The sequence below is a fragment of the Pelophylax lessonae genome (assembly GCF_965119305.1).
Source record: "Pelophylax lessonae genome assembly, chromosome: 7".
NCBI classification, from domain to species: domain Eukaryota; kingdom Metazoa; phylum Chordata; class Amphibia; order Anura; family Ranidae; genus Pelophylax; species Pelophylax lessonae.
The window spans coordinates 48,139,842-48,155,791 of NC_138774.1; the positions used below are offsets into that span (position 1 = coordinate 48,139,842).

At 43.0% G+C, this 15,950-nt stretch overlaps 1 protein-coding gene across 1 annotated transcript in view; it reads left to right on the forward strand.

The window, feature by feature from the left end:
* Nucleotides 1-15,950, forward strand: part of LOC309559718 (major histocompatibility complex class I-related gene protein-like) — a 36,278-nt gene that overhangs the window by 12,095 nt on the left and 8,233 nt on the right. The window contains exons 2-3 of the mRNA XM_082263134.1: nt 5,315-5,572; nt 13,137-13,412. Coding sequence (XP_082119260.1) covers nt 5,315-5,572; nt 13,137-13,412 — 534 coding nt within the window. The remainder of the gene's footprint in view (nt 1-5,314; nt 5,573-13,136; nt 13,413-15,950) is intronic.

The window sequence follows — 15,950 nt, forward strand, 5'->3', positions numbered from 1 at the left end:
TGACTTGAGTAGAAGTACTAAAGTATTCAACTTTTTTTGTACTTAAGTATTGCAAGTAGTTTTTTTAAAAAAATTTGCTACTCAAGTACTGAAAGTAAAAGTACCAGTAGTTTTTAAAAAAAAAATTGCTACTCAAGTACTGAAAGTAAAAGTACAAGTACTGTGTTATGTAGTTATTAAAGAAAGAAGTCAAAAGTTTATTAAAGTTAAAGTTATTAAAGAAAGAAGTCAAAAGTCAAAAGTACACATGACATTATACACATTTTTTTGAGCTTCATGAAACCTGCCATCTACTGTTCTGGCAGTGGTAATTTTTAAAATTGTAACGAGTAACTATACAGCACAAAAAAAAATATCGGAGTAGAAGTATTGAAATCATCAAAAAGATGTAGTGAAGTAAAAGTGGAAGTAGGAGAAAAAAAATTCTACTCTAGGAAAGTACAGATACCGCCTTTCGGTACTTAAGTACAGTAGTGAAGTAGTTCTACTTAGTTACTATACATCTCTGCTTAGGATCCTGCATTTATGGCCTTGTGTGACAAAATTAAAATCTCTGCCCCCTCTAACATCATCACCCCAATAAGGAAGCACAATTCCTTCTTATGTGATAGTAACTAGGGATGAGGTTAGACTAAAGAAAAAGCTCCTCAAACCAAGGGTGTACTGTAGTTGCCATCACCCTGATTAAATCTACAAAAAGTATTTCTCTATTTTGTGGGATTATGAAGGGCAACTTGTTCTCCTACTAAGGCAAAAATCGACTAATATATTCTTAAAATGTTTTCAATTTATTAAGTTTGCATGTTCTAAAAGATCCCCAAACAGAAATATGCATCATAAAAACCATAGACAGACAAATTCAAATGAAAAAACAAAGACACTGGTATCACGTGACATCAACACTGGTATCACGTGCAGATTTTTTCTGTGCAGCAGTCTGCAACCTATATGCAGTTTTCTGCACTGATAAAAAACTGACGTGACATCAACACTGTGGTGCACATAACTGACGCACATGAATACTGATGTCAACGTGGATAAAAACACACTGAAAGGCACATGAAAACAGATGGAAAATGATGTAAACTGATGTTTTCATGCACGAATGGTGTGATCCAGCCCTCAGTCAGAGTCAGTGTCCCCCCCAGCCAGTGTCAGTTAGTGCCAGTCCCTGATTGCCTACCACACTATCACAGTCACACTAGAAGTTGTTTATTACTGCCATTACTATTACTTAGTATAGTGTCTGTCTAGGCTCGCATCCTGGCCATAGTAAGAACTACAACAACAAGAGAAGGACGCACCGACCTTGGGCATTACCACTAAAAAAGTTTATTAAAATCCAAATAGGTAGCATACATTATACTCACAAACATAAGATGTATGCATGTAGGAAATAGGGACCAATCGCCTCCAGGACACTTCTATACTGTTGGATGGCGTGATGGCATCCACAATAACCTGACTTAAACTGACGATTGCCGATTTTGGCTCTGAGGAAGACTGTTCTCCCTTGAAACGCATAAGACAGGTTATTGGGGACACCTTAACGCCATGCAGCAATATAGAAGTGTCCTGGAGGCGATTGGTCCCTATTTCCTACATGCCTGTATACATCTTATGTTTGTGAGTATAATGTATGCTACCTATTTGGATTTTAATAAACTTTTTTAGTGGTAATGCACAAGGTCAGTGCACCCTTCTCTTGTCTTTGAGTGTTTTTGGATACCCTTGGTCCTGAGGGGGCAGCAAGACCACCTTATCTGTGCTAAAAAGATCATTTAGACCACTTGCCTTCCTGCATACCTTTTGAGCGCAGGAGAGATACTGTTCATGGTAAGAACTATACTAGTGTCCCCAATAATATAGTTAAAAGGTGCTAGCAGGATCAGCCCCAATCACTACCAGCACTTGTGACATGTAGCAGAATACATTTATAAGGAAAATCAATTTTTTTTATTTTTTATTGGATATGTTTCTATAACAGAAAGTAGAAAATATTAGTAAAGTAGTGGACAGGCGCTATTAAAAGGGTATCATCAAATTATAAAAGTGAAATTAAACCAAATAATAAAGATCTTGATATGACATACATATATCCCAATAGATATATACACATCTAAAGTGCATAAACCTTACGGTGAATAAATATGTGTGCAAAACATGCTAAGTGAAAAAAGAAATTCATGCACAAGGTGCATAACAATATAAAAACCAATGCACATATATATATATATATATATATATATATATATATATATATATATATATATATATATATATATATAAATATATATAAAAGAAATGATTCGGATACGTGCTCACCAAAATTAAAAAGGACAAAGAAAAGGGTTTATATCAAACAAACCCTGAGTGTTAATAAAGTGTCCATAGTGCATCAAAAAGTGTCCATTAATAAAATATTCTGTTGCGAAAAAAAAATGTATGTATGTTATTACAATAAATATGCATATAATGTATAGACAAGTGACAACGTGCTGAATGTCCAATTCAAAAGTGCAAAAAAATCCAAAAGTAATAAACGGGTGTCTTCTTATGGAGTGAGGATCAAAAACCACCGGACCAGTGCGACTGTGGGCATACACTAAGTGCAATGGCCGCTCACCTTAATGATAATATATCGCAGTATGAATAAACTCCTGGTATCAGTAAGCTCTCCAACAGGTGGTCATCAGGCACCAGGCTCCCTCTAAGGCAAACGACTGGATCCTCTCAAAAGCACACTCCACTGCTGTACTCCTCTCCCAGTGCTCATCTCTCTCTCTCTTTCTCTCTCTCCTGTGTTCTAAAATCCAACTGAAAGTCTCCCACTGACGATGTTGTCAGTGGGAGCCCTGATCGTGTCACATTCCATCGTCACCTGCCACCAGATGCAGACTGTCACTTGCCACGTCGCCTGCCACCAGATGCAGCTTGTCACTTGCCATGTTAATTGCCACCAGATGCAGCTTGTCACTTGCCATGTTACTTGCCACCAGATGCAGCTTGTCACTTGCCATGTTACTTGCCACAAGATGCAGCTTGCCACTTGCCATGTTGCCTGCCACCAGATGCAGTTTGTCACCTGTCACGTTTCCTGCCACCAGATGCAGCTTGTCACTTGCCACATTGCCTGCCACCAGATGCTGCTAAGCCACGTCGCCTGCCACCAGATGCAGCTTGTCACTTGCCATGTTACTTGCCACCAAATGTGGATTGTCACTTGTCATATCGCTTGCCACCAGATGCAGCTTGTCACTTGCCACGTCACCTGCCTTCAGATGCAATTTGTCATTTTCCACGTTATCTGCCTTAAGATGCAGCTTGTCACTTGCCAGGTCACCTGGCACCAAGATGCAGCTTGTCACTTGCCACATCACCTGCCACCACATGCAACTTGTCACTTGCCACGTCACCTGCCACCAGATGCAGCTTGTCACTTGCCACGTCACCTGCCACCAGATGCAGCTTGTTACTTGCCACGTAACCTGCCACCTAGAGCGGATTGTCACTTGCCAGTGGCTGTGTCCCAGAGTGAGGGCGGGAAGTGAGAGATAATGTAATCTCTCTGCTGCCTACAGCTGCACAGTGAGGGTGGTGTTCTGTCACATGCTGGACTGCGGGGATGCAGGGCAGGCGGTGAGAGATGATGTCATCTCTCTGCTCACCCACCCGCTCACTGGCCTGCCTGCCCATTCACCTGCCTGCCTGCCAGCTCACTGGCCCCCCTGCACACTCCCCTGTCCACCCTCCTGCTAGCCCTCGCCCTCTCCCGCCGGCCCTCCCACTCATCCACCAGCCTGCTCACCGGCCTGCCCGCCCCCTCACCCGCTAGCCAGCTCACTATTTTCTGGGGGGGGGGGGCAATTGCCCCATTGTCCCCCCCGTCCCCTGGATCTGCCCCTGCCATCAGCACTCCTGTAAGTGACCACAATGGCAGCCTCTGTGTTTTCTTTCTGGTTTGTCCTATATCACACCCTGCATCCTTCAGAATCCCCCCTATACATCCTTCATCTTCTAAAGTCCTTATATACCCTTCACCCTCAACAATCCCCCCATCATGCAGCCTGCAACCTCCAGAATCACCTGCACCATCCACCGAGGACCTTCTAAAATCGCCATATACCCTTCATCCTCCATAATCCCCCACCATATGCACTGCACCCTCCAGAATCCCCCTACCATAAACAGTGGGAGCCAATCAGAGGGCCTGGCAGACTCGGGACCCGCCAATCATTTCCGAGAAAAGCAGAACGGCAGTCTACCTATGTAAACAAGGCAGATCACTGTTCTGTGAGATGGGAAGGTAGTGATCCTGTGCTCCTGCTAAGCAGGAACATAGATCTCTGCCTTTTCACAGTACAAGCACCTCCTCCACAGCTAGTAAGCACTCCCTAGGAACACATTTAACTCTGATTTCCCCTGATGCTAACCCCTTGGTGCAAACCAATCAATATACACTTATTGGGATTTTTTTTACCAAAAATATGTAGCAGAATACATATTGGCCTAATTTGGTGAAGAAATTAGATTTTTTACAATTGTGTTATTTGATGTGTTTTATAGCAGAAAGTAAAATAATATTGTCTGTCTTTTTTTGTTTATAGCCCAAAAAAATAAAAACCACAGAGGTGATCAAATACCAACCAAAAGAAAGCTCTATTTGTGGGGAAAAAAGGACATACATATTATTTGGGTACAGTGATGTTCGCCCGCACAATTGTCAATTGAAGTAACACAGTGCTGTATCGCAAAAAATGGCCTGGTCATGAAGGGGGGTAAACCTTCCGGAGCTGAAGTGGTTAACATGATAAATATATATGAGATTTTAGTCAGTGGGCTCACATCAAGTTTAATACTTGTAAAACACATTTTGCAAATAAGCGTATTACTAGTTTTACTTCTTTTGGATACACAGGGAAAGGGTTAGACCCTCTGTAAAGTTTTTTTTTTTTTTTTTTTTGCTGTCTGTGTCTCTCCATTGGAGATGGGCAGTTCACGAAAAAGAAAGTGGAGGGAAATCCAAATGTTTTGATTTGTCCCCAGAACAAGAGGTAAGAGAAAATCTTGCAATGGGATAACCTGTTCTTGGAAAAACTGTCTAAGAAGAGAGTTTCCCTCACTTTGGAAGACTTCCCTTCACTTCCTGTTGTGGTGTCCCCAATGCTACACAGATCACAAAAAAAAAAAAAAAAACTGGCAAGATTTTTAACCCTTTCCTACTCTATCCAAAATAAAAAAAAAAAATATTGGCTATATACTTTTTTTTTTTATAATTTTTTTTTTTCCTAACAATTTTTTCTCTCATACACAGACAAGCACTCGCATTACTTCTTCATAACCGTCACCGATGGCTCCAACTATGACCACCCAACCTATTACACAACCAGGTCCATTGATGACATCACATTGTACTGGTATGACAACATCAATGAGATTATAGAGCGCAGAGTGCCCTGGTTTAGAAGTACCTACTCAACATTACTGGATGCGAGTGCCAATCAGTTCATGATGCAGCACAACCTGCAAAGATTGTTCCATATGTTTAAGAATTATTTGAACGAGACGGAGGGTAAGCACATGTTTATAGCAGCCTTTTTCAACCAAGGTGCCATGGCACCCTGTGGTGCCTTCTGGGCTCTTCAGGGGTGCCTTGGCAAAATTTAAAAAAATTGCCCAAACTTGTCAGCATGCTGGCAGGTGGATCTCACCTGCATTTTTTTTACTACACAAAGCCACAGGTTTTAATTTGTGCAGAATTACAACCTTGGGCACCATGTGATCCAGCTGTTGGGATTCTAATAAATGCTGATGTCATAAATTGATAAGGAAGACATTGAGCACCTAAGGGATGTCCTTGGTTGCCCTTCTCCATCTGCACTGGGGTCACATTAGCTGAATGAGAAAGGGAGAGGAGAAACACTGGAATACTAGTCAGTACCAGTGTGCAAAGGCGTATAAAATACATCATTTCTAGCTTTAAAGGCCCGTACACACGTACCGATCGTCGGCATACAAACGTCGGCGGACGAAAGATCTGCCGATTGTATGCGTGTTAGTATGGTGCCTCCGACAGATGTCTGCGCACAATCCGCGGACAAAAGTCTTTCTTGCAAACATGAAAATTTTTGTCTGCGGACACCAGAACGGACGATTGTTCGCCTGTCAGTACAGAATTCGGCCGACAGACCGCAGATTTGCAAGACTGGGCATGCTCAGAAAATAAAAAACACAGGGAAAGTTAACCATTACATGACATCACTTCTGCAGTCAGCTGAAGTCTGCAGACAAAATTCTTGTGCTGTCCTTGTGCTGTCTTTGCACTTTTCAACAGACACTGACATCCCGGGGAGAAAAGAGGAACATTTGTATGACGACGATCTGCGTGTGTGTACGGGGCTTTAGTGTCCTATGTGTGTCAATGATGCTCCATTATGTAAAACTATTTGTTTCTTTTACATTTTAGAATGGGGCTCCTCGAGATTGTGCATAATTTTAAAGGGTTCCTTGACTGAAAAAAAAGGTTGAGAAATGCTGGTTTATAGCACTGAAGGAAGGGTTTTGTAAGTGGAATACAAATATTATCCTAAAAAGTATAACCACTCTAGTGAAAAGTGTGAACAGTGAAAGCAGCAGCTTCCAGTGAGATACCCACAAAAAACAAATAATAATAAACAAGCTGCACTAAGTGATCAAATTGGGTGACTAATAAGGAATTGATCACTCTAAAAAAGGTGTTCAAATGTAAATTTGATTACATGCACATAAATAAAAGGTAAACCAAAATGTCCCAAGTGATACAATGCTGTAAATTAAAATACTGGGATGTTGAAAAAAGTGCACTGAGTGATAATCATTAATAGATGCAATACATAAAAAAGTTGAGAAAAATTATAAAATATCTGAATACACAGTAATGATCAAATACATCGGTTATATATAGAAAATAAGTGAATATGTGAATAATCTCTAGTAAAAATGTAAAAGGCTCATTTAGAGAGTGTAACACAGTGTGTGATAATAAATGAACTGTGCTAATAAATCCACCCTTTGCCTTGATGTTTATAAGCCTTATATTAATTGCAGATTTGATATTGGAGGCCGATTGAGCACCTGCAGTGGATTTATTGCACAGTTCATTTATTATCACACAGGTAGGTAGGTACTTCTAAACCAGGGCACCTTTTTTAGAGTGATCAATTCATTTTTAGTCACCCAATTTGATCACTTAGCGCAGCTTGTTTATTATTATTGCAAATATTATCCTCTCCAGATCTTGGAGAAAACAATATTCTCCACCAAAAATAATAGGAACCTGAGCTTTTCATTGGAGACTGCCATAGATCTGACCTATCAGGGGTCATGGAAGACCTCTGTAGAGTAAAGCCCTGTACACACGTACCGATCGTCGGCCGAACTATCGGCCGTCTTTTGTCCAGGGCTGTCGTGTCTGTTGAAAACTGCAAAAGACTGCACACGAATTTTGTCGGCCAATAACAGCCGACTGCAGAAGTGATGTCATGTGATGGTTAACTTTCCTTGTCTTTTTTATTTTCTGAGCATGCCCAGTCTTGCAAATCTGCTGTCTGTCGGCCGAAATCTGTACTGACTGGCGAACAATCGGCCGTTCTGGTGTTGGCCAACAAAAATTTTAATGCCTGCACGACAGATTCTGTTTGGCCGAAAATGCACTGTCGGAAGCATCATACTAACAAGCCTACAATCGGCCGATCGGTCGTCGGCCGAATATTTACAGCCGACAATCGTTACGTGTGTACGGGGCTTTAGTATTGCATCCACACATAGAGCAACGGTCTTTCTTCAACATGCTACTAGAACATGGATTTTTCTATTTGTACTCAAAGACATACTGTGAGACTTTGTTCTGATGCACCTGGAATTCAATTAAGGCAGATGCAGTTCCTGGTGTGAATGGGGCCTAAAGGATTAATTGGATTTTAGCCCTCCCGGCATAGCCAGATTTACTATGATGTACAGTAGGCCTGAGCACAGACGTTGGGACTATTTCTGGTAGGATTATCAGGCACACAGTTTCTCCCATCATCAGTCATCTTATATAAGCTTCTTTGCATGTTTCCTCAATACACTAAGCCAGGTTGTAGGTGAGGTGCAGAGTAGAGCGGCAGCAGTTATGCACACAGTCCAAGTGCGGTGAAGGAACTTGTATTTGAAACAATGCAAAGACAGTTCTCAATAAATCCAGTAGGAAGGCAACCCAACCGGGAACACTCACAGGTCCAGCAGCGTATGAAATATATTTGGCAAGCGAAAAAACCTAGAGTGCATTGGGCGACTATCAGCAGGAATAAATTAGTAGGGGGATTAGGGACACCAGATATTACACAGCAACTATACTTTCACGATTGATAAATTGGACAAAAAAAGATTAAAAAAAAAGATGGGTTGGGTTGGAATTTATGCTAAGTCAAACACAATTCGATAGGAATATTTGGATTCCACCAAAGTATACGGAAATACACAAGGGGACTCACGAAAAGACGAGGGTGTCGTATAGGATCTGGGGTGCTTTCTATATGTCACAAGTTAGCCTATAGTTCTGTCTGTATATTCTTACCTCCTTGCTGCAGTGCTTCTGTCTTGCTTCCCTTCACATGTGGTGTTTGGGCTTCTATGGGTGTCGCCTGCTCCACTGTGGTTTATATCCTGTTCCTGTCAATTACTTCCTGGGTCACCTCCCTGTTTGCTTCCCTATATATACAAATGCTCAGTGCACTGTTCCTTGCTTGAGCAACTTCGCTGTTCTCTGAGCTCCCATCCGTGTATCCCTTGGCTATTGTAGCTGATCTCCTGTGTACCGACCCGGCTTTGTTTCTCCGTCTACGTTTGTCTGCTGCCTGTCCTGACCTTGGCTTGTCTCTTGGATCTCCTTATAGTCTCCCGTTTACCCTGCACACGCCAGCGGTCTCCACATTCTCAGCTGGGCCTACCTGGGGGCCGCGACCTGGTTCCAGTCTGCTGCAAGTCCATCCCCACCATCAGGGGCAAGGGTGAAGAAGCAGGCTGGGGCTTAGACTCCGCGCCCTGGGGAATCCTGAGCTGGGGATCTATAAGGGCTCGCTACCACAGACCCGTTGACACTATAAGCAGGCCAGATGGAAATACAACTCCCCGTTATTATCTTTAGAGGGCACAACATTTTTTTTAACAGGGTTAGATAAAAAATTGGGGGGAGGGTTAAGATATAACACACAAAGGAAAGATTATGTCTATAGATGAACTTAACACGAAGAGAAATCTGTCACTGAATGAATGAAGTTATAGGCAATTATCAAATTTTGTAGGATCCCTACCACAACCCATCAGATAAGGAAAATGATTACTCCCCATGGAAAAACTATGTGACCCGCAAAACAAGATAAGACATGGTTTGTCTTGGGTGTACGGAGTGCTTACTGATCTGGTGGGAATGAGGAGCCCCCCATTTTCTGAGAATTGGGAAAAAGAAATTGGAGTGAGACTGGAGGATCAGGGAGAAAAAAAACGTGCTGGGAGAAGTCCACTGCACTGCTGGAGACGTGAACACCGGTTATTCCGCATCGATTTCAAGCAGAGAAATCGGAATTGTGCTGGAGGGGTTGTCAGGTGGATGGTACAATGGTATATATCTGGTGGGAATGCCCTAAGGTACGTATATTCTGGTTGAAGATACAACATTTAATTAATCAGATTACCGGAGAAAATGTGGTTGACGACCCCTGGGTATGTTTATGGAGTATATTTATAATATGGGATATTTGTGTTGCAGAGATGCAGATAGGATGGATACCTATTTAGTTAAGTGGAAAATGTGGAAAGACTTTAAAGAAACTGGAGACTACATACAAATATGGGGAAATAAAATGTAGAATTTAAGAAACACCAGATAGGGGTAAAATTGATAGAATAGGGGTATTAGGAGGGAAGGTAGGGGGAGGGTGGGAACAAGGTTGGGGCTATATAAAGATATGTTATAAATGTTATAAAAGAACTGGATTTATTTTTCCTCTTAACCACTTGCCGACTGCCGTCAGTAGATTTACTGCGGTAGTCAGCCCCTCACAGGCAAAGCGACGTAGGTCTACGTCGCTAGCCTGTGAGGCTCTGGGGAGCGAGCGCGCGCCGCCGAATGCGCGCTCCCGCTCGGTCACGGACCCCCCCGTGCGTGTGCCCGGCGGACCCGATGTCCGCCGGGCACTCGCGATCGTCCGTGACACCGGGAGAAAGGCAGGAGGCTAATGTAAACAAAGCCGCCTGTCATTCTCCCCTGTGTAAAAATGGTGATCATACGGTTCTACTATGTAGACTCGTTGATCACTGTTCTTACACAACTAGCCACAGCCAATCACAGTAAGAATCACGCCCCTAGGGACACACTTAACCCCTCCCTCTCAAAAAAAGTTAACCCCTTCAGTGTCATTTTTACAGTAACAGTCGAATGTATAGCACTGATTACTGTAGTAATGTCACTGGTAACCCCAAAAGTGTCAATAATGTCAGTCAAGGGTCCGATCTGTCCGCCGCAATGTCGCAGTCCCGCAAAAAAATCGCAGATCGCCGCCATTATGCGTTAAAAAAAAAAAAAAACAACAAAAATGACAAAAATCTTTCCCATACGCTTTTTGCGATTTTTTTTTTTACCAAAAATATGTAGCTTAAAACAAATTGGCCTAAGATGTTTTTTTTTGGGGAATTTCATATAAAAAAAATTGAAAAATATTGTTATTTTTGCAAAATTGACGCTCTTTTTTTGTTTATAGCGCATGATCAAAAAATCGCACAGGTGATCAAATACCACCAAAACAAAGCTCTGTTTGTGGAAAAAAAAGGACTTTAAATTAGTTTAGGTACAGCGTCGCACGACTGCGCAATTGTCCGTTAAAATCACGCAGTGCCGAATCGCAAAATAGGCCCTGGTCAGAAAGGGGGTAAAATCTTCTGGGGCTTAAGTGGTTAATGTTATATAGTGTACTTTGCATAGCTTGATTAAAACAATAAAAAAACATAAGAATAAAAAAAGGGCCACTCTTTTTTCTGGCATCACTCTACTTTGGTTCTATGTTTCACATACACAATACAAGTGTATGTAGCACTACCCTAGCAGGGACTGCAAGTGAAAGGTTCCCCACTCCTGCACAGCCAGTCTCTCAGCATTTCATCCAGACACAGAAACCAGTCTTTGGCTTGTTTTTTTTTTTTTTGTTGTTTTATTAGGGGATGATATCTTGGATGGGGTAAGGGATTATGGGATGCCCAGAGTAACAACAGTATAACTTCAGGCATACTTCCTCCCTATTTACAGACTCCTCTTTAGCATTCCACCTGCAAACACTTGTCCATCTTTGCACAGCTTCTGCTGGTTCACTTCTTTACAGGCAGGAACCTGCACTCCCTTGAGAAACAGAAAATAAGGAATGAAACAGCCTATAACCTCTCCTTATTCCCTGTGCCCACTGATCCCAGTTCCACTGCTTGCAGGAAATGCTAGCCCGCCTGTCTGCTACCAGCCACACCTTGCTGTCTTCCTTCCTATCCCCAGTTCTCCTGAGTCTGACTGACATGGACATGAAGATTCCCCAGTTTAAGGATTGATGAAGACTTGGCACATTGTCTGTAAGAGAACGCTTTTACAGATGACAGTCTCTGCCCTTGTCTGTCCCTGTACCATGCTGATCTACTCGCTGTCTCTGCTTGCTCTCTCTTGCCATCTCTCCGGCTTGAATCCCTCCAACTTCCTCCTGTATTTGGATCCTTCCAGGCCAGCCTTCCCAGCACAGCCCAAGGTAAACCCCTCCCCCCCGGTGGGGGTTCCTCAAGGGCCAATCGACAGCCTCCCTCCGCACTTGTCTTCCACCCGACTTCCCTGCTGGCATTGCTCATGTCTATGGGTTTCCCAACCCCCTGCCAGGTCCACTCCTGGGGATTGGCTGAGGGCCCATAAAGATTAGGCAGCCCCTCCTAACCTCCATCCCCTATTTTCTACTAGAACATTCTCAAATTTTATAGAAACAGGGGGGGGGGGGGGCACCAGAGAACTGCCAGGATGAGTCCCCCAGCCCTGAACTTAAATAACCCTGACCCAGATTCAGTGATTCAGGTTTATCCCAGAGCCAAACTATGTTTTACCTGCACTACACTTCTAGTAGCACACACTGGAGGATGCTACATGCATGAAAAATAAGCCAGCAAACTGCAAATGCAGACAAGGGATATGCATAGGCAGCCCCTCCTAACTTCCACCCCCTATTTTCTAGAACGTTCTCCAAGTTTCTAGAAACAGAGGGGGGCACCAGAGAGCTGCCAGGATGAATCATCCACCCCTGAACTCTAATAACCCTGAACCAGATTCAGTGACCCAGGTTTATCCCAGAGCCAAACTATGTTTTACCTGCACTACACTTCTAGTAGCACACACTAGAGAAGTGGTTCTCAACTCCAGTCCTCAGGACCCACTAACGGGGCAGATTTTAAGTATTACCTTGGGGAGATGCAGACTAAAGTACTGCAATCACTGAGCAGCAAATTATATCACCTGTGATGTATTTCAGTTATCTTGCAAACCTGGCCTGTTAGTGGGTCCTGAGGACCAGAGTTGAGAACCACTTCACTAGAGGATGCTACATGTATGAAAAAGAAGCCAGCAAACTGCAAATGCAGACATGGGATATGCTTGGGCAGCCCCTCCTAACTTCCACCCCCTATTTTCTAGAATGTTCTCCAACTTTCTATAAACAGAGGGGGGCACCAGAGAGCTGCAAGGATGAATCATCCACCCCTGAACTCTAATAACCCTGACCCAGATTCATTGACTCAGGTTTATCCCAGAGCCAAACTATGTTTTACCTGCACTACACTTCTAATAGCACACACTAGAAGGGGCTACGTGTATGAAAAAGAAGCCAGCAAACTGCAAATACAGACAAGGGATATACTTTATTTTTTAGTTCAAATGCTGGTAATGATTTACTGTAAGAAAAGAACAGTGGAGTACCTGAATCTAATTTTTAGATGTCTAATGCTGAGCGATTTGTGATGTAAAGAGGAGCTTAATGCCCTATTCTTGGGTTACATGCTGTTTGTTCATTTTGTGTTTGTCTCTCTCCTTGGTGTGATTGCAGGGTTTCACGTTCTGCAGAGGTTACTGGGATGCATTGTTTATGGTAACGGGACAATTGACACAGTATTCAGTTATCGTTATGATGGAAGACCGTTCCTTAGTTTCAGTGTGGAGAAGGCACACTGGATAGCGGAGGACTCAAGGGTACAATATTTTGCTGATCTCTTTAATCGGAACAAGACTATAGGAGAGCAGAACAAGAAAGTTCTGATGAAAAACTGCGTTCCGCATATAACTGAGCTGCTTTCATTGGGGAACAGCACGTTTAACAGAAGAGGTACTGTGCTGTCCTATTATGTTTATGTTGGTAACAGGAAGAAGTAAATATCCATGATTTTTTGCACCTAAAACTTTAAGACATGTCCACTCTGAACTGATATTTCAGTTTTTTAGTAATGCAGGAAAGTTAAACAAACCGGCAGTTACTTACATCTCTCTGGGATTTTAGTGGTGAGATCTCTGCACTGGGTTCCGGGGAATGTGCACCTGGTGTGCAAATTCTTATAGGATTCCCAATGTCCCCGTTGGATCTATTTTTCTTATAGACTGCTAAAAAAAATTAAAGGAACACTTTTTAATCAGAGTATAGTATCAAGTCAGTTAAACTCCTGGGATATTGATCTGGTCAGTTAAGTAGCAGAGGGGGTTGTTAATCCGTTTCTGCTGCTTTGGTGTTGATGAAACTAACAACAGGTGCACTAGATCGGCAACAATGAGACAACCTCTAAAACAGGTGGAGGCCACTGACATTTTTTTTTCCCCTACTCATCTTTTCTAACTGTTTTACACTAGTTTTGCATTTGGCTAGGGTCAGTGTCACTACTGGTAGCATGAGGAGATACCTGGACCCTATAGAGGTTGCACAGGCAGTCCAACTCCTCAAGGGTGGCACATCACTAAGTGCCATTGCCAGAAGGTTTGCTGTGTCTCCCAGCACAGTCTCAAGAGCATGGAGGAGATTCCAAGAGACAGGCAGTTACTCTAGGAGAGCTGGACAGGACCTTAAAAGTTCCTTAGCCAATCAGCAGGACCGGTATCTGCTTCTTTGTGCAAGGAGGAACAGGATGAACACTGCCAGAGCCCTACAAAATGACCTCCAGCAGGCCACTGGTGTGAATGTCTCTGACCAAAAAATCAGAACACAATTATTTGGTTGCAGCCATCAGACACAAGTTAGAAGTGAAGGACACATTAGGTTAGGGAGCAAACAATCAGAAACAGACTTCATGAGGGTGGCCTGAGGGCTCGACATCCACTAGTGGGCCCTATGCTCACTGCCCGGCACGAGGAGCTTGATTAGCATTTGCCATTGAACACCAGAATTGGCAGGTAGGCCACTGGCGCCCTGTGCTTTTCACAGATGAGAGCAGGTTCACCCTGAGCACGTGACAGATGTGGAAGGGTCTGGGGAAGCCATAGGGAACATTATACTGCCTATAACATCTCTCAGCATGACCGGTTTGGTGGTGGGTCAGTGATGGTCTGGGGAGGCATATCCAGGGTGGGACGCACAGACCTCTACAGGCTAGACAATGGCACCCTGACTGCCATTAGGTATCGGGATGAAATCCTTTTAACCATTGTCAGATCCTATGCTGGTGAAGATGGTCCTGGTTTCCTCCTGGTGCACGACAATGCCCGGCTTCATGTGGCGAGAGTATGCAGCCAGTTCCTGGAGGATGAAGTAATTGATGCCATTAAAGGGCCCCCACACTTGCCTGACCTAAATCCAATAGAGCACCTCTGGGACATTATGTTTTGGTCATCCAACGCCGCCTGGTTGCACCCCACCCTGAACACCCTGTTCAGGAACTCAGTGATGCCTTGGTCCAGATCTGGGAAGAAATACCCCAGGACACCATCCGTCGCCTCATTAGGAGCATGCCCCGATGTTGTCAGGCATGCAAGCAAGTGGTGGGCATACACACTACTGAATACCATTTTGAGTTGCTGCAATGAAATTTCAGCACAATGGAATAGCCTGCTGCATACTTTTTTCACTTTTCGGGGGTGTCTTTGAATTCAGCCCTCTGTATGTTGATTATTTTCATTTCCATCAAACGATGTGGCATCCTTTCATTTCTAACACATTACCCAGTCCATATCAGTATGAGCATGAGATTTTTCCCCATTAAAATCTGATGTGTTTTTAAAGTGTTCCTTTAATTTTTGTTGAGCAGTGTATTAAAGTAAAACTGTTTGTGTTGTCTGTGTGTCCATTATAACCAAAAGCAAAAGAAAATCACACATTTTGAGTAAACAGGAATAGAGGAGAAATCTTCTAATGTGGACACACATTAGAAGAATGTGGTTCTGGTGACTACCGGGGATTTCCCCTCACTTCCTGTTGTGGCTTTGGGACAGGCAATAAAGGGAAATCTGCACAATGAGACACAAATGGGAAAAAAATACATGATGAGGGTTATACTGCCCCCCCTACTTCAAAATCAAAACAAAACAAAAAAGTATTGCCTTCAGTTCTGCTTAAAGAAGAATGCAACAGGAGGACCCAGGACACACAAAGGTAGACAGGAGCAGAGTTGAGAATTGCAATCCCGCGTATACTGTAACCGCCTAACGAGGAGCTCCAGTCAGAAAAAACATAAATGTTAGCATTAACAAATACTGTAGCTGCTGACTTTTAATATTCTGGTACTTGCTTGTTCAGGAATCCAGCAGTGTCCTCACCCAAACGCATTTTTCCATTGGCTATTGGGTGCTTGAAAAACCATCTTGAGTAAGTGAAACCGGCAGTGAAGTCTTGCGGCTTATTAGGAATTTCTTTTTATTTTAAAGTGTTTGTAACCCCCCCAAA